Consider the following 21,376-nt stretch of genomic DNA (forward strand, 5'->3'; position numbering starts at 1 on the left):
ATCTGCATATGTTGAACCATCCTTGCTTCCAGGAGGTAAATACTACTAATCATGGTGTATGATGTTTTAATGTTCTGTTGAATTTGGTTTGCTAGTATTTTGTCAAGGATTTTTGCATCATTGTTCATCAGGGCTATTGGCCCGTAGTTTTCTTATAGTGTCCTTGTCTGGTTTTGATATGATGAGGGATTGCTGGCCTCATAAAATGAGTTTGGAAGTGTTCCTTCTCCTTCAGTTTTTGGGGAAGAGTTTGAGAAGGATTGGCATTAATTCTTCTTAAAATGTTTGGTAGAATTCACCAGCGAAACCATCTGGTCCTGGACTTTCATTTGTTGGGAGGTTTTTAATTACTGATTCAGTCTCCTTTCTCACTGATTGGTCTGTTCAGATTATGTGTCTCATCGTGATTCAGTCTTGGTAGGTTGTATGTCTCCAGGAATTTATCCATTTCTTCTAGGTCATCCAGTTGTTGGCGTGTAAGTGTGTATAGCGGTCAGTTCTCTAGTATCAGTTTTAATTTCTTTCTTTCTTTGTAATTTGATTTGAGCCATCCGTCTTTTTCTCTTGGGTAGTCTAGCTAAAGGTTTGTCAATTTTGTGTATCTTTTCAAAAAACCAATTTAGTTTCATTTATCTTTCTTTATTGTCTTTCTTGTCTCATTTATTATTTTTTTAATCTTTGTTATTTCCTTTCTGCTATCTTTGGGCTTAGTATGTTCTTTTTCTAGTTCCTTGAGCTGTAAAGTTAGGTTGTTTATTTGAGATGTTTCTTTCTTCTAATGCAGGCATTTATTGCTATAAACATTCCTCTTAGAACTGCTTTGGTTGCATCCTATTATTTTTGCATCCCATTAGGTTTTGTACGTTGTATTCTATTTTTGTTTGTATCAAGATACCTTTTGATTTCTTCCTTGACCTCTTGGTTGTTCACAAATGTGTTGTTTAATTTCTACAGATTTGTGAATTTTCCACTTTTCTTGTTCTTATGGGTTTCAAGTTTCACACCATTGGGATCAGAAACTGTACTTGAAATAATTTCAATCTTGTTAAGTTAGGGGGGTGAGGGACAGAGAGGGGGGGAGAGAATCTTAAGCAGGCTCCACACCCAGCATGGAGCCCAGTGAGGGGCTCAATCTCACGACCCTCAGATCATGACCTGAGTCGAAATCAAGAGCTGGATCCTTAACCACCTGAGCCACCCAGGCACCCCTCAATCTTGTTAAATTTTTAAGACTTGTTTTATAACCTGATGTACGATCTATCCTGGGGAATATTCTTGTGTGCTTGAGAAGAGTGTGTATTCCTCTGTTATTATAGATGTCTGTCAGGTCCATCTGGTTTAAAGTGCAGTTCAAGTCCAGTGTGTCTTTATTGCTTTGTTGTTTGGATGATACACCCATTGTTGAAAGTGGGGTATTAGATTCTCCTGCTATTATTATATTGCTATCTACTTCTCCCTTCAGTTGTGTTAATATTTTCTTTATATGTTTACAAACTTTATCATCCTTTCATTATAAAAGCTGTCAACAAAGTAAGTATAAAAGGAGTGTATCTCAACAAATGCCACGTATGACCAACCCATAGCTAGCATCATATACAATGGTGAAATATTGACAGCTCTTTCTCTAAGATCAGGAACAAGAGCAAGATGCCCACTCTCACTACTTCTGTGCAGCATAGTACTGGAAATTCTAGCCATAGCAATTGGGCAAGAAAAAGAAATAAAAGGCATCCAAATTGAAAAGGAGGAAGTAAGATCTGTTTGATGACATGATCTCATATGTAGAAAATCCTAAAGACACCATCAAAAAACTTTTAGGACTATTAAATGAATTCAGTAAAGTTGCAGGATACAAGCTCAAATTAAAAAAAAAAATCAGTTGCATTTCTATACACTAACAACAGACTATCCAAAAAAGTAATTAAGAAAATAATTCTAATTATTAGTAGCATTAAAAAGAATTAAATATTTGGAAATAAATTTAACCAAGGAGGTGAAAGATCTGTATAATGAAAACTATGAAACACTGATGAAAGAAACTGAAGGCATAAATAAATGGAAAGATATATTGTAAAATGTTCAGAGATTGGAAGAATATTGTTAAAATATCCATACTACCCAAAGCAATCCACAGGCTCAGTACAATCCCTATCAAAATTTTAATGGCGTTTTTCACAGAAATGGGACAAACAATCCTAAAGTTTGTATAGAACCACAAAATACCCCCAAACCCCAAAGCAATCTTGAGAAAGAACAACAAAGCTAAAGTTGCCACATTTCTTGACTTCAAACTGTATTCCAAGGCTAAAGTAATCAAAATAATGTGGTACTTGCACAAAAATAGACTCATAGATCAATGGAACAGAATAGAGAGCCCAGAAATAAAACCTCATGTGTGGTCAACTAATTTTCAACAGGGGCTCCAAGAATACACAATGGAGAAAGGAACGGTCTCTTCAATAAATGATGTTGGGAAAACTGAATATCCACACGCATAAGAATGAAATTGGACCCTAAACTTACACAAAAATGGATTAAAGACTTTAACATAAGACCCAAAACCGTAAAACTCCCATAAGAAAATACAGGGAATAACCTCCTTGACATCAGTCTTGGAAGTGATGTTTTGGATGTGACACCAAAAGCGCAGGCAGCAAAAGCAAAAATATGCAAGTGGGACTACATCAAAGGAAGAAGCTTCTGCGTAGCAAAGGAAACAGTGAACAAAATGAAGAGGCAACCTATAGAATGGGAGAAAATATTTTCAAACCATATATCTATCTGATAAGAGGTTAATATCTAAAATATAAAAGGAACTATTATAACTCAATAGTAAAAAAAGAAACAAACAAAAAACCAAATAACCCAATTGAAAAAGGAGCAAAGGAACTTGAATAGACGTTTCTCCAAAGAAGGCTTACAGATGGCAAACAGGTACATGAAAGGGTGCTCAATATCACTAATCAGGGAAATGCAAATCAAAACCACAGTGATACATTACCCCATACATGTTAGAATGACCATCATCAAAAAGACAAGAGACAAGAAGCATTGATGAGGATGTGGAGAAAAAGGACCTCTTGTGCACCATTGATGGAATACAAATTGGTGCAGCCACTGTGGAAAACACTATGGCAGTTTCTCAAGAATTAAAAATGGAACTACCATATGGTCCAGCAGTCCTACTCTGGATGTGTATACCTAATGAGAAGGAAATCAGTATCTCGAAGAAATATCTGCACTCTAATGTTCATTGCAGCATTATTCACAGTAGCCAGTGTGGAAACAACCTAAGTGTCGTCAACAGATGAACAGATAAAGAAATTGTGGTACATATACACAGATAATATCCAGCCATAAAAAAGAAGGAAATCCTGCCATTTGTGACAGTGTGGATGATCTTAGAGGACGCTACACTAAGTGAATCAAGCCAGACCCAGAAAGACAAATATTTAATGATATCCCTTATATGTGGAATCTGAAAAAGTCGAACTTTAGAGAAACAGTAGGACAGTAGCTGCCAGGGGCTCCAAGGTTGAGGAAATGGGGAAGTGTTGGTCAAAGTGTACAAATGTTCAGTTATAAGGTGAATAAATTCTAGATATCTAATGTACAGCATGATAACTATGCTAAAAATAATGTATACTTGGAATTTGGTAAGAGAGTGGGTCTTGAGTGTTCTCACTACACACACACACAGATGGTAATTATGTTAAGTGATAGAAATGTTAGATTAATGGTGGTAATCATTACACAAGGTATAGTTATATCAAAACACCGTGCTCTACACCTTAAATATATTCAGGTCTTTATTTGTCAGTCATATCTCAATAAAACTGGTGAAAAAAAAACCAAAAACATAAAGAGGGTGCCTGGGTGGCTCAGTCAATTAAGTGTCTGCCTTCAACTCAGGTCGTGATCCCAGGGTCCTGGGATTGAGCCCCACATCGGGCTCCCTGCTCGGCGGGGAGTCCACTTCTCCCTCTCCATCTGCCCCTCCCCCCCCGTTTGTGCGCTCTCTCTCTCTTGCTCTCTCAAAATAAATAAAATCTTTAAAGAAAGAAAAAGAGAGGAGTCTGGAATTGAGACGTGTATAAAACAGATGCATAAGCATCAGACTGACTAACAGTGGTTGTCTTTGGGGTGGGGATGAAATTACAAGAGACTGGTCATTTCCTGCATTTCTGTCTTGTTAAGAAAGACAATTATTTGAATTGGGAAAAAAAAATTATTTGAGAGGGACCCAAAGACAGAAAATTTTTCTTTATTCAACATTCTCTTGGCCAGAAGTCCTGTTGACTCCATATATGGTGTATAGGATTGGAACTGCCTGCTTGTGCAGACTGAGAGCTGTGGAGTTGCTGGGGGTTGTCATGTTACCTTCTAACATGGGGTCACCATCTCCCCTGCTCCTCTCACCAGTCAGTTCCCACTGCGCACCAGAGTGCTGACCCCTCCACTGCTCATTGTATGCAGATTTTCGGTCCTTTTAATTTTTACCATCTGTGGTCAAAAAAGAACAACACTTAGTTTAATTTAGTTTGCATTTCTCTGAGTATTAGTGGAGCTTATTTCTTTCATATACTTATTGGCCATTTGTAATTCTCTTTGTGAACTACTTATTTATATGCTTGGCTAAATTTTTCTTGGGTGATTTTTTATATTGATTTGGCCTTTTTTCATATTATGGGTATTAAATCTTTGATGTTCATCTATATGGCAGATATTTCCTCTTCCTGGCTTCCTCATTTTGGAATTCATTATTCACATAGAAACCTAGGCATCATCCTTGATGTTTCCATTTCCCCAAGTCCTGACAAACAGTCTGTTGCGAACAGCGATATATGGAACCACAAAAGACCAAATCATATCTGGAATTCACACTCTTCTTAATATGTCCACTGCTGCCACCATAGTCCATGCCTCCATCACCCCTCTCACTGTGACTTCTGAAGCTCCATATATATGGACAGTGAAGCCCCCTCTGCCTTCAGTAGCCTCTTCTCTGGCTGTCCCTTTACCTTGCTCTGGCAAACCTGGCAGTCCCATAATTTAGCTGTTGCTCCTGTACCTTTGTGTTCCTCATTTCTGCTTCCAGACTGTTCTAGTAGTAAGTAGAACTACCTAATGAACTATCCCAAGCCTTGGTGGTGTAAAACAAACATCTAGTATGCTCACAGACTCTCAGTCAGAGCAGACACAGCTTGTCTCTGCTCCATTGTGTCTGGGCCCCACCTGGGAGACCTGAAGTCATACAAAGTCCTATTCATTCACATTTCTGGCTTATGCTACCTCTTGGCCAGGGGCCTCAGTTTCTCTCCACATGAGCCTCTCCATTAGTCCACAGAGACTAGCTTGGGCTTCTTCCCAGCATGGTAGCTGGATACCCAAGAGCTAAACACCCAGGCTGAGGCCATGTCATTGTTTGTAACCTAGCCTCACAAGTCATTCATCAGCTCTGCTGCCCTATTCTGTTCATCAAGGCAGCCAAAAGGGCCTGTCCAAATTCAGGTGAACATGAAGTATACTTTCCTCTTGACAGGGGAAGGGGGGGCCTCCACAAGAGCATAGGAGACTAAATGTATTGCTGTGGCCATTTTTTGGAAAGTACTAAAACTACAGACTTTAAATCTCCTGTCATCCAACCCTACCACCTACGCTGCCATTGTCCTTCAGATTCTTCAAGATTTTGGCTCCTGGCTCCCTGGCACTCTTCCCACCACGTGTCTTGTAATAATTTTTGGTGATTCCAATAGCCTGTAGGTAGTCCTTCCCTGGTAACAATTCCTTGACCTGCCGTTTCAGCAATGTGGTCTTCCACCTTCACCTTATCATTCCCAGTAGCTCAACCACTCCATAACTTCAGTTTCAAACACACTCCAACCACACAGCTCGCTGTGTACAGATCCAGGTGATTCTTTGGTCAGATCAGAACCGCCCAGTCCATTGGTCCAACTGCCCTTCATTGGGCCTCACACTTCTTACACACCCCTTCTTACTTGTCCTCCCGTAACTTTATCTTCTATGGTCAGTAATCAAAGTGACTTCCTTGTTTATACTCTTGAGTGCTTTGCCTTTCTCATTTTACTGTGTTTATGTGGTAAAACCACAAACCCAGGTTAAATCCAATCCTCTGCATTTGGGATATGGCTAGAGAAAGACCCACAGTCATGCTTACTAGTCCCAGCTTAAATTCATGCTCCCTGACCTCAGCGAACTCTTGGTCCTGCCCAGCGGTCGTCCTCCATTCTTTGCTGCTGTCCAGATGCTGCACACTCCCTCCATCCCTAGCCTTCCAACACTTCCTCCTTATCCATAGTCAACAGCTGACAGCTTTGCTTTCTGTACATTCCTTTAGCCACATTTGTTCTCTCCCAAGTGTGTATGCACCATCTAGATTCATAACCAAATACCAAGAGAATTGGACAAATCCATAATAACAGAGGTAATATCTATTTTTTCACCTACTCATATGGACAGACTGACCATGCTTTTAGTCTGGGCCAGGCGCAGCTGTACTCCGCTCTTTCTCCATCATCTGCTCAGTGTCACTGCTGCAGAGCACAGCCCCCCTTACTGTTGAGCATCAGGTACGTTCTCCCACCTCACAGAACCCTCTCCAGAAATCACGTCATTTCTTTGCTTTCCTTTATAGAAAAATAATTTTGAGTCCAGAAACCCATAGTCAGCCAAATTAGCATTCTAGCATAAGACGAAAAATGAACACATTTTCAGGAATCAGAAAATGTTGACTCACAGATCCTTTACAAAAGAAAATGGGTATGGTCTAGCAAAGTGAGCACTTCACCTAACATGAATACATGAGCTGTAAGAAGCAGTGTTGAACAAAGAAATTAATAAAATATCATTATTGCTAAACAGTTATTAACTGTAAGAAAACAAAAATGTGGAAACAATTGACTAAAATCCCAGACCATCACAAGGAAAGTGATGAGTGTTTCTGGGGAATAAGATAAAAAGAAAAGTAAAGACAAACTAAATTTCTTATCTTGCTTTAGAGAGGGGATAGAGTTGTAATAAATCTTGATGTTTTTAGAAAAATATTAAGTTTATGTGTGTGTAAAATGTAGGGATATGTGCTGGAAGAAGGTGGTGATTGATGGTTGGATGGATTAAGTAGGTGGATGGATGGATGAATAGATGTTAGATACGTGAACATCTATCATATCCTTTATGCACCTGGTGTCATAAATCAAAATAATAAGCAAAACTTAGGAGGGAGTATTAATTAACACATATCTGTCAGAAATGAACCGATCAAATGGACCAGAAGTAGTGACATACATTTGAACAATCCTTTAACAAACTTATTCTGATGGAAATATACAGAACGGTATATGCCCTTTTGTTTATGTTATCTTACACAAATGGACAGTTCAAAAATCTAACCGTGTGCTAGGCTCCAAAGTAAATCTCAACCAATTTAGTGAAAAGTAGAAATCATACATGCTGTATTTACACAAGAAAATAACTAGAAATCAACAACAGAAAAATAAGCAAAAATCTTTCCACTTGGAAATTAATCCATTATTCTAAATATTGAGGAAATCAAAATCACTTTCAGAAAGCATAATAACAGTACTATATTCAAAAAAATAATGGGAGGGCAGTTATGTCAGGGAATACAGGGTATAGAAAGCACCAGGAATCTGTCTCTCCATCCCCTAGACAACAATTCTACTGCCAGAAACTGTTTAAAGGAGCTATTTTGGAACTGTATGGAGCCGGAAGACTTGCAGCTTCCAGAAGATAGCTTGACTGGTAAGCTGTGGTTAATTCCCATCATTTTTGGCTGCCCATCCTCCAGCCCCATGGCAGACAGCCATGCACACATTCCTGGGGTACCTTGCTGGAGCCAGGGTGAACAATGAGGACCTTGTCCAAATATCAGGCTCTTGTGTAGTGGTTGCTGTTTTTGATTGCTGAGAGTCAAGCATAGAGGCTGGCCACCATTGTTTCAACCTCCACTGGCTGAAGTGGCTTTCATAGTATTGAATGGGGCAACGCATGTGAGTTGGGTACCCACCCCCCCCAACTTCTTGCTTTTGTGGGAGCCAGACACTTAAGAATCAGGACATTCAAACACAACTGTACGTGCAGGGGAATTTAAAAAGCCAATGCGTGGCCAGGGAAAAATGGAGGCTCAGGAAAGGTGTGAGAAGACCTTAGGCTTTCCCCTCAGGCTGATCTCCAGCAGACACACGACAACAAACAGCAAACACTAGGAGATGGGGAGAATCTGATTTCCAGAGGTACAACAGTACGATTCAATTTTTATGATGTCCAGTTTGCAACAACAACAACAAAAAATCACAAGGCATACAAAGAAATATGTAAGCATGGCCCACTCAGAAGGACAAAATAAGTGGACAAAAACTGTCCCTGAAGAAGCCTAGATGTCATATTTAATAGACAAGACTTAAAGATCCTCAAAGAACTAAAAGAAGACACGGACAAAGGAAAAAAAGGAACAAACTGAGAATATCAAGAGATATAAAGAAATAAAGATTACAGAAAGAACCAAGAAGGTATCTGAAGCTGAAAAGTATAATGACTGAAATGAAATCTTCTCTAGAGGAGTTCAAAAGCAGGTTTGAGTAGGCAGAGAAAGAATCTGTGAACTTGAAGATGGGGCAATTGAAGTTATTAAGCCTGAGAAAAAGAACGATGAATAAAGAAAAGTGAACAGAGTTTTAGGGACTTGTGTGGTACCAGCAAGCAAACCAGCATATGCACTGTGGGAGTCCCAGAATGAGAAGAAAGAGGTAAAAAAAGAATATTTGAAGGAATAATGGCTGAAAACTTGCCAAATTGATGAAAGGCATGAACCTACAAATCCAGGAAGCTCAGCAAACTAATTAGAATAAACTCAGCCCACACCAAAATGCATCATCATCAAACTGGTAAGGGCCAGAGACAAAGAGAGAATCTTGGAAGCAGCAAGAGAGAAGTAACTCATACAAGAGATCCTCAATAAGCTTCTCACCAGTTTCTCATCCAAAATCTCAGAGGCCAGAAGGCAGTGGGTTGATATACTCAAAAGTGCTGAAAGGAAAAAACTGTCCACCAAAAATTCAATATCTGGCCCAACTGTTCTTCAAAACTGAGGGAGACAGTTTACGGATCACTCAGAGTCAGTGCTACAGGCCTGTACCTTGCTCCTGTGACTTCCCTGCTGTCTGCCCCACTCGGCCCCATGATGCTGGTGGACCTCAGCAAGTGGTCCAGGCCTTTGAGCCTCACCATAGAGAGAGGCTGGCATGTCCACTACCCCCCAACATGACACATGCTCTGGCTCCTTTAAAGAGCAGTACTGGAAAAAGCAATAGGGAGTCACTTTGTGGTTAAGGCATGGCCATCTAGATGAGCTGCAGGGCTGAGTGAGAGGTTGTCAGAAATCCCAAGTCTGTGCCTGCTAAACTGGTCATTCTTCATCTGTGTAAGAAAAGCCAATCTGGAGTTGTGGAATGTTGTGTTAATTTTGCTGTTTGCTTATAGTTGAATAAAAATAAAAACATATGGATGAAAAAAAGATGGGGAAATTAGGACATTCCCTGATAAATGTAAGCTAAGGTGAAGGAGGTCATTACCACAAGACCTGCCATGCAAGAAGTGCTGAATGGAGACTTTCAAGATGAAATGAAAAAAGAGGATGTAACAGTTGAAAACGTGTATACAGCCAACATTGGAGCACCTAAATACATAAAGCAAATACTCACACATGAAGAGAGAAATTGACAGTAATTCAATAATGTAGGGGGCTTTAACACCCCACTTACATCATGGATAGATCATCCGGGCAGAAAATCAGTAAGGAAACATTTCTTTGAATGATACATTAGACCAGATGGACAGATAAATACAGAACATTTCATCCAAAAACAGCAAAATACACATTCTTTTCAGTGCACATGGAACATTCTCCAGGATAGATCACATGTTAGGCCATAAGACAAGTCTCAATAAATTTTGAAAGATTAAAAATCATGTCAAGGGATGCCTGAGTGGCTCAGTCGGTTGGGCGTCTGCCTTCGGCTCAGGTCATGATCCCAGGGTCCTGGGATTGAGTGCCGCATCAGGCTCCCTGCTCTGTGGGGAGCCTGCTTCTCCCTCTGCTTCTGCCTCTCTCTCTCTCCGTCTCTCATGAATAAATAGATAAAATCTTTTAAAATAAATAAATAAATAAACAAACAAACAAATAAATAAAAATCATGTCAAGCATCCTTTCCAACCACAATGGTGTGAAACTAGATATCAATTACAAGAAAAAAAAACTGGAAAAAAACACAAACATGTGGAGGTTAAACAACAGGCTACTGAACAACCAGTGGGTCAACAAAAAAATTAAAAAGGAAAAAAATACATGGAGACAAATGAAAATGAAAACATAATGGTCCAATGTCTTTGGGATGTGGCAAAAGCAATTCTAAGAGGGGAATTTATAGCAATACAGGCCCACCTCAAGAAACATGGAAAATCAATTTAACCTAACACCTAAAGGAACTAGAAAAGGAAGAACAAAGCCCAAGCTTAGTAGAAGGTAAGTAATAAAGATCAGAGTGGAAATGAATGAAATAGAGACCAAAAAAAACAACAACAAAACAGAAAAGATCAATGGAACTGAGAGCTGGTTCTTTGAAGAGATAACCTTTGGCCAGAATTATCAAGAAAAAGAGAGGACCCAAATAAACCCAGAAATGAAATAGAAGTAATGACTGACACCATGAAAGTACAAAGGATTATAAGGGAATACTATAAAAAATTGTATGCCAACAAATCGGACAACTTAGAAGAAATGGTTACATTCCTAGAAACATAAATCTTCCACATTGAATCAGTAAGAAAGAAAATCTGAACAGACCAATTACTAGTAACAAAATTGAATTGGTAATCCGAAAAACTCCCATTAAACAAAAGTGCAGGACCAGGTGAATTCACAGATGAATTCTACCAGTCATTTAAAGAAGAGTTAATACCTGTTCTTCTCAAGCTATTCCAAAAAATAGAATAGGAAAGAGAGCTTTCAGCACATTTTATGCATCCAGCATTACCCTTATAACAAAACCAGACAAAGATGTTACAAAAAAAACTATAGGCCAGTATTCCTGATGAACATAGCTGCAAAAATTCTCAACAAGATCTTAGCAAACTGAATTCAACAATACATTAAAAGGATCATTAACCACAATCAAGTGGGATTTATTTTGGGAATGAAAGGATGGTTCAATATCCACAAATCAGTAAATACAGTGTACCACATTAACAAACAAAAAACAAAAATCATAGGATCATCTCACTAGATGCAGAAAAAAGCATTTGACAACATTCAACATCTGTTCATGATAAAAACTCAACAAAGTGAGTGTTTAGGAAACATTAACATAATAAAGGCCATATGTGACAAATCCACTGCTAAAATATCATACTCAGTGGTGAAAAACAGCTTTTCTGCTAAGATCAAGAACAAGACAGGGATAGAAAAACAATAGGGAAAATCAATGAAATCTGGAGTTGGTTCTTTGAAAAGGTAGGAAAATTGAGAAACCTTTGGCTAGACAAAAAGAGAAGATAGAGATAAATTCAAAAATATAAGTGAGGACATTGCAACTGACTTGACAGAGATAAAAAGGATTATAAGAGCATACTATGAAAAATTGTATGTCAGTCTAGAAGAAATGGGCAAATTCCTAAAATGTATTAATAACCTAAACTGACTCAAGAAAAGATAGAAAGTCTCAGTAGACTTATAGCAGGTAATGAGACTGAACCAGTAATCAGAAACCTCCAGCAAGAAAAGTCTTGGACCAGATTGCTTCTCTGTGGATTCTACCAAATATTTAAAGAAGAATTGACACCAGTCCTCCTCAAATTAAAAATAATAATAATAATAATTAAACCAAATACTTCTTAATTCATTCAGTGAGGCCAGAATTTCCCTGATACCAAAGCCAGATAAGAATATCACAAGAAAATTACAAACCAGTGTCTTGTGAGTGTAGATGCAAAAATCTTCAACAAAATATTAAAAAATTGAATCTGATATAATATTAAAAGGATTATTCATAGGATCCAAGGGGGATCTATTCCAGGAATGAAAGTGTGGTTCAACATTATTAGAACGAAAGGGGCAGTCACATGACCATCTCAATTGATTCAGTAAAGACATTTGACAAAATCCAACATTCTTTCATAATAAAAACTCTCAGAAGACGAGGGATAGAGGTAAAATTCCTCAACATGATAAAGGGTATTTATGAAAAACCCATAGCTAATATCATACTCAATGGTGAGAGATGAGAAGCTTTCCCCCTAAGATCAGGAAAAGATGCCCAGTTTCACCACTACTATTCAACATTGTACTGGCATTCTAGCTAGAGCGATTAGATAAGAATAAGAAGTAAAAGGCACCAGATTGAAAAGGAAAATGTAAAGCTGTCTCTAGCCATACATGTCATGATCCTGTATGTAGAAAATCTCAAACACTCCACAGGAAAGCTACTAGAGCTAATAAATTCAGCAGAGCTTCAGAATTTAAGGTCAACAGACAAAAATCATCTGTGTTCTATACACCAGCAATGAGCAGTCAGAAAAGGAAATTAAGAAAGCAGTCCCATTCATAAGAGCATCTTGGTAAAATTTATTCCTATTTAAGGTTGGGTGGGGGGAGACTGGATATCCCATGCAAAAGAATGAAATTGGACCTTTACTTAACACCATATACCAAAATTGACTGAAAATGGGTTGAAGACCTAGACTCAAGGGCTGCAACTATAAAACTCTTTAAAGTATTGAGAAAATCTTTATGGCATTGGATTTGGCAAAGTGCTCATGGATATGACACCAAAAGCATAGGAAATAGAAGAAAAAATAGATAAATTAGACTTTGTCAAAATTAAGAATTTTGGTACATTAAAGGATAATATCAAGAAAGTGAAAAGACAGGGTTATTAATAATAACCCCCACAACTTGACAGCAAAAAGATAACATGGCTTGAATAGGTTTTTCTATAAAGATATGCATATGGCCAGGAAGCACATGAAAAGATGCTACACATCATTAGTCATCGGGGAAGTGCAAGTCAAAACTACAAGGTGCCACTTCACACCGACCAGGAAGACACAGCTATTCCACTCCTAGGTATATACCCCAAAGAATTAAAAGCAGGGATTCAGATATTTGTACACCAATGTTCATAACATCATTATCCACAGCACTCAGCAGATGAGAACAACCCCAGTGTCCATTGGCAAATAAATAGCTCCTTGCTGGACAGCCTCTGCAGACAGGCTGGCTGCATCCCTGAGGAAGTCAGTGAGGCGGGTCCTGGGAATGGCCTCAGGAGCGGCTGTCCCCATGGCCCAGCCTCTGTGCACCTGGCCTCAGTGAGAGCCCCCACTCAGAGGGCGGTGGGGAGCGCCACCCAAGCCAGCTCACACCAGCAGCCTTCCTATTTCCACCGCACCTGGCCACCTGGAGGATGGCGACACGAAGCTGGTTCCTATCTTTCAGATCTGGAATTTTCCTCCAGTGATTTCTTCTGTGATATACTTCCTTCCATTCTCTCTGCTGTTATTTGTCGCAGAAGTTAGACACCATATTCCAGCCCTGTAATTGTCCTACATTTTCTCTCCTAGTATCTTATGGTGGGAGATTTCATCAGCTTTGTCTCCCGTTCTTTCCGGTCTTTAATTTTGCTGTTTCTAAATTCTGAGAGGTCAAGATATCTCTTTTTTATAGCATACTCTTCGTTGTTTCGTGATTGCAACATTTCTTTTGCATCCCAGGAAATTAATTATACTAGTAGCTTTATTTTGTTTTTTCCTTTCCTTCATAGACTCTTCTTCCAAGTTTCTCTATGTGTTTGTTTTGGTCCTTGTGTTTGTTTTGGTCCTTGTTTTTATTTTAGATTTTTTTTTCCCTACATGGCTGGTAATTCTTGAGGGCAGATTGTGTTAAGGAGTCAGGTATTGAAAAGGCCATTGGAAGCCTTTGCCCTGGGTGGGACTTTCAGCCATGGGATCCTTGGGGATCCTTGCTCTCCCGATCAGGGAAGAGTCTTCCTGCTCTTCCTGGAGACACCGAGGGAATGACATGGTTAAGAAATTCTGGGGGAGCCCTGAGCGACCACTTGAAACTGGGGTGTGGAAGCAGTACACAAGTTCAGATTTCAGTGCCATTAACTTGGGTGGGAAATAGGAGGGGAGGAGAGCAAGTGTGGAGAAGCTTTAACTTTTGGGTACATTATGGTTGAGGTGCCATGCTGGCTGTGGCTCAGCTTCTGCCGTGTGGCCTGGGACAGAGCACCTGAGAGGTGATGTCACTGCCCCCGAGTCAGTGAGAGGGTGCATCCGTGCACTCGCGGTGTCTCGCACCAGGCAAAGCCGCAGTGAGCACGTGCTGAATGGCATCGGCAGCGGTGGGTGCTTGTCATCAGAGGAGTGCAAGCAGGAGCTGCAACGGGCAGGGCCAGCGTATGTCAGCACGTTGTAGGGACCCAGGCACAGACCCTGGGCACCAGCACCTACCACCTGTGAGAAAGGGGGAATCTATGCAAGAGCCACTCGAGGGGTCTGGAGCGGCCGGTAACACAGTGCCCTGCGTCCTGGGGAGGGGCGTTCAGAAGGAGGGCAGTGGGCAACTTCCAGAGTTGTCGAGGCAGGAATGACCCCCAGAATGTGGAGGATGCTGGCCCTCAGGGCCACGGGAGTCAGCACGTTATAGTAAGCGCTCGGTAGTGGCGTCAGGATGGGTATGGGTGCCTCTGGCTGCAGCTGTGAGCTTTGGTTCTAACAACTAGGAAGTCAACAGCGATGGCCACCATTCTCCATTCAGTAAGGCTGTGTCCTCAACTCATTGTAGAATTAGGCAGGATATACATACGTGAAACACTGTCTCCTCTCCCAGACCCACAAGGAAGCTGTGCGTGGGCACGCACACCCCAGCCGCTCTGGCCAGGCCTGCCCTCCTCCCCGTGGGCTGGCTTACAGGATGCGCTAGGCAGGGAGGCTCATGCTGTCACTTGTGTTGCAGGTGGTCCAACTGATGCCCGCCTGCTGGAACAGGACAGACCCTCACGGTCAGAGGAAGAATGTTTTTTTTGTTTTTTTTTTTTTGTAATTTTTTATTTATTTGAGACAGAGAGCATGAGAGGGAGGAGGGTCAGAGGGAGAAGCAGACTCCCTGCCGAGCAGGGAGCCCGATGCGGGACTCAATCCCGGGACTCCAGGATCATGACCTGAGCCAAAGGCAGTCGCTTAACCAACTGAGCCACCCAGGCGCCCCAGAGGAAGAATGGTTTTAAAGCGTGGACACAGCCTAAAGCTCTAAACCTCTAAACCTCTTGCTTCTCTCCAACCAAGACATAGGATAAGATAACACAGTATTTTACCCAGTCACGGCGCTCGATACAAATGTGTGAATGAGGTGAACTGGATGTGTTGTGTGTGAACTCCGCTCCACTGTGCCATTTACATCGGCACCGGAGCAGGATCGGCTTCTGGAAACCAGGCAGCCAGGCAAGGCTGAGGGCGTACGGGAAAGCACCTTCCCCTGCCTAGATGCGTTGCTGCGATTCCACTCCAAGCGCAGGGATCATCCCTGATTGCTGCCTGTAAATGTGTAGACCTGCGCAGAGAGAACGGAGAAGCCAAGAACACCTGCGTCAGCCTGGGCTGCAGCAGCTCCCGAGGAGGCAGAGCCTGGCACAGGGTTTGCGCGTCTTCGAGCGGCTGCCCAGGAGTCCCTCATGCTTGAGTTGAAAATGGGAGTTACAGCAAGTTATTTTCTGAGCAGTCCACCCAGGCCTGGGACGCGCAGGCCCGAGTGAAAGTTCACAGTGGTTCTCGGTGTTCACTGGCTCGGGAGTGCTGCATGGGTGAGTGGGAACGGTTTGGGGTTACCATTTTGTTCCAGGGAATATCTCGGGATCACCCATGTGTAAAGGACACGTGCAGGATCTGAGAACAAGCAGCACTTGGAGCCCAGTGACTCATGCAGGACTGGGACTCGCGGCCCTTGTCACATGCTTGGTTCTGCACACAAAGGAACCTCAGCCACTGGACAGACGGTCTGATTGGGCTTATCCACTCTCCTTTTGTGTTGTGATGCTGATCCGTACCACGAGTTTTTCTGCTATTGGAACGAGAAATGAAGACCCACTTCTTTGCTCCTGTTTTTCATTTGGACCTGTCGTTAAAGTTCTACAGCCGGAAAAGCCTCAGGCACCCAGTGATGTCCAGCCAGGTTTCCAGTGGGCTCTGCACCAGCATCTTCACATCAGGGGTTTGCTGAGTTCAGGAGTTAGCAACTGTAAGTCTATGTACACTCTAGGAAAAAAAGTGGTAATTCCCGTGTCCGTCTGCTACTGTTACCCCAAAGCTATTTAAATATGTGAAATGTGCGTTAGAGTCCTTATGCTCAGAGCTCTTTCTTAACACAGCTTTCATCCCAAGATGTCATATAAATAAATGAAATGAGATAATGAAACAAGTTGTGTTGTTTCCCCAGTCCCCACAGCTCCCGGTGCGCTGGCCAGCCCTATGCTCAGGAAGAGAGGTCCGTACGAGACGGGGGCCGGTCAGAATCCTCTTCTCGGGAGCTGCCCCGCCAGTGTCCACAGGAGGGACAGATGCTGGGCGGAGGGCAGAGGGCAGAGGCCCTCCCCGTCCCTGTCACCCTTGGTGAGAGCGCACCCCTTCCTTGAACTTGCAGAGCATCTGGTGTGGCTGAGCCCATGGTGGCGTCCGATGTGCCCCCCTGGCCCACCAGTGGCCGCCTGCCAGGCATCTCCGAAGAGGGACTAGATTTCCAGAGGGACATCTGCCTTACCCATGAATTTGCAGCAAGAATGACTTCGTGTATTATGTAGTTGAAAAGAAACAATGATGGCCAGTGACCATGGTGAGATCTCGGGTAAAGTGTGTATTTATAAAGTACTGAGCTCTTGGATTTTATGAGGCTCAGCACCCAAAGGGCTGGACATGTTCATTTTTTTTCCCCATCCTTTGAACTTTGTGTTTAAAATTTCAAGCTCTTTCGGGCACCTGCCACAACTTAGGAAGAAAAATAAGTCAGTAGCACCAGCATTTCCTGACTGTCACAAAAAAGAAAAAAAAAACCGCAAAAGGAAAAAAAAGCTTGTGTTGTGTGTGTGGTGAGCTCTTGTGTGCTGTTGGAGCCCAGGTGACCGCGTGTCGATTGTGTTCGTTTGTCCATGGCCGTGCGGGAGCTGGGCTTGCAGGCTGGTGGAGGAGAGGGTTCGCCGCCGACCCTCACCTCTGTCCTCGGGAAGCTGCAGTTCCATGTGGGGAGAGGGGAGCCAGGAGCCCTGGTGTTTGTCATCTCCTCCTGTTTGATGCTGAGTGGGTCTCCCTGGGGCACGAGCTGCGTCCACACCATCAGCCTCCCTGTTACTGGAGTAAAAGCTGACGTGTGCCTTTTCCTTGTTGGCTTCTGTAGAGCCTTCAGGAAGAGCTCGAGGACTGGGGGGCTAGCATTTCAGACTTGACCCTGAAATGTGGTCAAGCAGTAAGTTGTTCTCTTTTACCTCATCTTTTTTTTTTTTTTTAAGATTTTATTTATTTTAGCAAGCTAGAGAGAGAGAGAGAGAGAGCCCATGCACGAGGGTGCAAGAGAAGAGCCAGGGAGAAGAACAAGCAGATTCCCCACTGAGTGTGAAGCCCTTCATTGGGCTCGACCTCACGACCCTGAGATCATGACCTGAGCTGAAACCAAGAGTCGGACGCTCAACTGACTGAGCCCCCCAGGTGCCCCTCTTTTCCCTCCTCTTGAGCCAAGTGCACAAGAAGGTCCTAAATTATTAGAAAGGCTACTCATCCAAATCCCCTTCAGTCTCTGGTGATGCCTGAGGCCTTGGGCCTGTGTCCCTGTCCCCGCAGCGGCCATCCCCACTCGCAGCCATTGATGATCCGGGCAGCCTGTGGGCACAACGCTCTCCCCACCTGCTGACACAGCCCTGGTTTGCAAGCTCCATGTGGTTCTGAAAAGCACTGCAGGAATGTGATTTCTCTCATTATGGCAGCTTTATTAAATTGTTAGATAAAAACTAAAAAGTTAACTCTAACCTTCTCTATTTGGCTGCCATCTGAACTAAAAAGGACAAGAAACAGCCATTCGAAACAGATTGATCTTCACTTGTTTGTGATTTCCCCAGAAGCCCCTTTCAAAGGCCTGGGTAGGCTTAGGTTGGAGACCCTGTGGGACACCTGATGAGTCCTGACGATCCCTCGTGGTGCCCGCGACCAGGCCTGGGTGGGGCTGGCATGCCCCCCCCCCAGTGGCCCCTCAGCCAGGAGATAAAGCTGAGGGCAAGCATGACCCAGCCCGCAGGACTTCCAAGGGCACGTTGGGCACTGCTTCACGCTAAGGCACAGACATCCATGTGCCCTTCATCCCAAATGGGGTGTCCCCATTGGGGGCCATCGAATCTTAATAGTTTTCAATGAAACCGAACAGAGTAATCCAGGGAAGGAACGTCGCTGGGAAGATTTGGGTGACTGTAGGTTTTCTCCCTGGCTGTTGGTGCACTTTGTCTTTTCATCCCATTTTGCATGAGACAAATTGAGTACCAGGAGCAGAACTGCCTGAGCTCTGCTGCTGATGCTCATTCAGCCTCTCGGCGTCTCAGCCTCCGATCTGTAAACTCCTATAAAATGGTCTGAGTCACACGCTCTCTTGTCTTGGTCCCTGTAGCTTTAAAGTACAGGAAAAGCAAATAGTTCTATTAAATTAAGCCACCAATCTGTTTATTGAACCGAATGCTTCAAGCCCTTTACGAACAATCTAAATCAAGATGAAAGCCTGTCACATGGGGCGCCTGGGTGGCTCAGTCGTTAAGCGTCTGCCTTCGGCTCAGGTCGTGATCCCAGGGTCCTGGGATCGAGCCCCACATCGGGCTCCCTGCTCAGCGGGGAAGCCTGCTTCTCCCCTCCTCCTCCCCCTGCTTGTGTTCCCTCCCTCGCTATGTCTCTCTCTGTCAAATAAATAAATAAAATCTTAAAAAAAAAAAAAAGAAAGAAAGCCTGTCACGTGTGAGGGGACATTAGGAGAGTCTGAGCCACGGACATAAGCTTGGAACCTTCTTGAGCTGATTCCACCCTCGAGTCCCAGACAGCGGAGCAGGTGACAAGCCACTGTGCTCTTGGGGACAACTGAGTCCGTGAGGAAGGGGGAAGCTGTTCCAAGGAAACAGAGTTGCGGCGGCTGAGGGGCATCTGGAAGGAGCGGTGCCGGTTAGGGTTAAGTTTTATTTTGTTCTGAAAACGTTTCCCAAAGAGTCAGACTCTTATGTTGTCCTCACAAACCTTCTTCCCTCGCTTTTTTTTTTTTTTTGCACATTTCCTTCTCGCAGTTTGACCTTCCTGAGTCTGAAAGCTGACTTGAGACGGTTTACCTCGGCTCTGGAGGTTCGGCCGGCAGCCCCCACGAGAGTGTTGGTGGCACATTATGGTGAGCAGGCTGTGGGACACGTATTCCCAAGCCCGAGTGTGTAGATGTCTCAGTAGTGACTTTCTTGACCCGTTTGGGTCATGAATGGTGCCCTTCACAGAGGGGCAGCGATCACTGTGCCACAAACCTCCCCAGCCACGTGGACTCTGCCAAATGTGTAAGGACAGAAATTAGTCGTGGAAACCATGGCTTTTTACCCAGAAGCCACATTACTCTTTCAGGAGCAGTTCGCACTCTTTCTGGTCTTAGATCCCTTCCCACTTAAAAATTATTGAGGATTCCTTTTTACTGTATTGAAAATTTTAAGTGAGAGAAGTTTTAAATATGTATTTATTTAAAAATAACAGTATACCAACTACGGATTAACACTTTTTATTCAAAAAGCCCTTATTTCCCCCTGCAAAAAAAACTAGAAGAGTAGCCTTGTATTACTTTTGCAGATCTGTTTAATGTCTGGGTTTATTAAAGACGGCCAGACCCTCAGGCATGCCTCTGCGTTCATCTGTTGTGGCTGGAGTACAGAGGAAGAGCCCTGCTCACAGGCCTTCAGACGGAAGGGACGGAGCTACTCCCAGAGATGTGCGGATGCTCTGTCTGCGCCTCACAGCTCAGCAGGTGCAGTGCCGGATCGGAAGGCTCGTCGAACACGGGCATCTCCCCGCTCTTGGGTTCCCCTCCCTTGGTCTGTCTTGCACCGGGGAAGGGTTTTTCCCCTGCACAGTTGTGGGACACGCTTCGGTCACTTGGGCAGCCCTGTTGTCCAGCGGAGCCATGCGGGTCTTGTAAACGCTCCTCGTGGGCGATCAGAGGTTAGCCGCATTCGTACCAGTGCAGATGTGTAAACTCTGTTGTGACAGACACGAGCTGAAAGTAGCGAGTAGGTCTGCAGACCCTGCCGCACTAAGGCCTCGCCCATAAGCGGGGGAAGAGGACACTGGCATCCTTTGTGCGCCGAGGTTGCGGTGGAGGCAGAGATGCCTGATCCCAGGAACAGCCTTGGGAACCAGAAGGAAGGGGGGATTGGGCAGAGGTGCCCAGGAGCCTCGGGATGACGTGGAGGAGGCTGGGGAGCCCCGTGTGTGCCAACGGTCGCTCTCTGGGCTGCAGTCCTGGCATGGCGTCTGCCTGAGGGACTGCTGTGTCCGGGTCCGGCCACCCAGAGTGTGCTCTGGAGTTGGGCGGCTGGGACAGGCCCACCCTAGCCGGGGGGGGGCAGAACATGCTTAGCCGAAACTGAACGGAGGAAGGGTGGCACGTGCCGTGACCTGGCGGTCGGGCCACGAGGAGGGCGGCGCACAGGGAAGAGCGGAGGCAGGACCTGACCCTCGCGCCTCCGATGCCCACAGGGTCTGGGCTGGACTGTGCACTCCTGCGGTGTGGGAGGGGCTGTCCTCGCGACAGGAGGGGCAGGCTGGGAGGAGCCGGGTTGGAGGTGAACAGGCTGGTGGTCCCCACAGAGAGTCCCGCCGGTTCCCGAGCTCGCTCAGAAACCGGGCGGGCATCCGCTGCTGTGTCCAGAGGCTGGGAAGACACTTGCCTTTGAAAGCCTGCAGTCAGGTTGTCTGCATCAGCCACGCACGTTCCTTGCGTCTGCTGTGGTGCAGCAGGGCTTTCGATAAATTATTACAGATCTTGTCTACTCAGAACGTGATTTTTGGGGTTGTGACGCTGACTAGCAGTTTGGATTTGAGTCTGCAAGGCGTCCAGGTTCTATCAGGGCGTCTCCCCTCCGTGCAGACGGCCTCTGCCAGGTGAGCGTCCCCCCTGCGGGACATGGTCAGAGCAGCCCAGGGCCCCCCAGGTGACGGGGGAATGGAAAGCACCAGAACCGAGAGCAAGGAGGGGGGGAAGAGCAGATGTCAAGTCGCAACGGGAGGAAGCCTCAGT

The 21,376-nt window shown here is 44.1% G+C and overlaps 1 protein-coding gene across 1 annotated transcript in view; it reads left to right on the plus strand.

Moving 5' to 3' along the window:
• The window catches only part of LOC118001821 (constitutive coactivator of peroxisome proliferator-activated receptor gamma-like), a 92,605-nt gene extending 76,098 nt beyond the window's left edge, over positions 1 to 16,507 (plus strand). Inside the window, 1 exon segment of the mRNA XM_034991963.1 lies at positions 15,053 to 16,507. Within this exon segment, the coding sequence (XP_034847854.1) occupies positions 15,053 to 15,065 (13 nt within the window). The 3' untranslated portion in view covers positions 15,066 to 16,507.
• Positions 16,508 to 21,376: the final 4,869 nt, after the last annotated feature.

This window comes from Mirounga leonina, unplaced genomic scaffold (assembly GCF_011800145.1).
Source record: "Mirounga leonina isolate KUSES-001 unplaced genomic scaffold, KU_Mleo_1.0 Mir_54, whole genome shotgun sequence".
Classification (NCBI taxonomy): Eukaryota; Metazoa; Chordata; class Mammalia; order Carnivora; family Phocidae; genus Mirounga; species Mirounga leonina.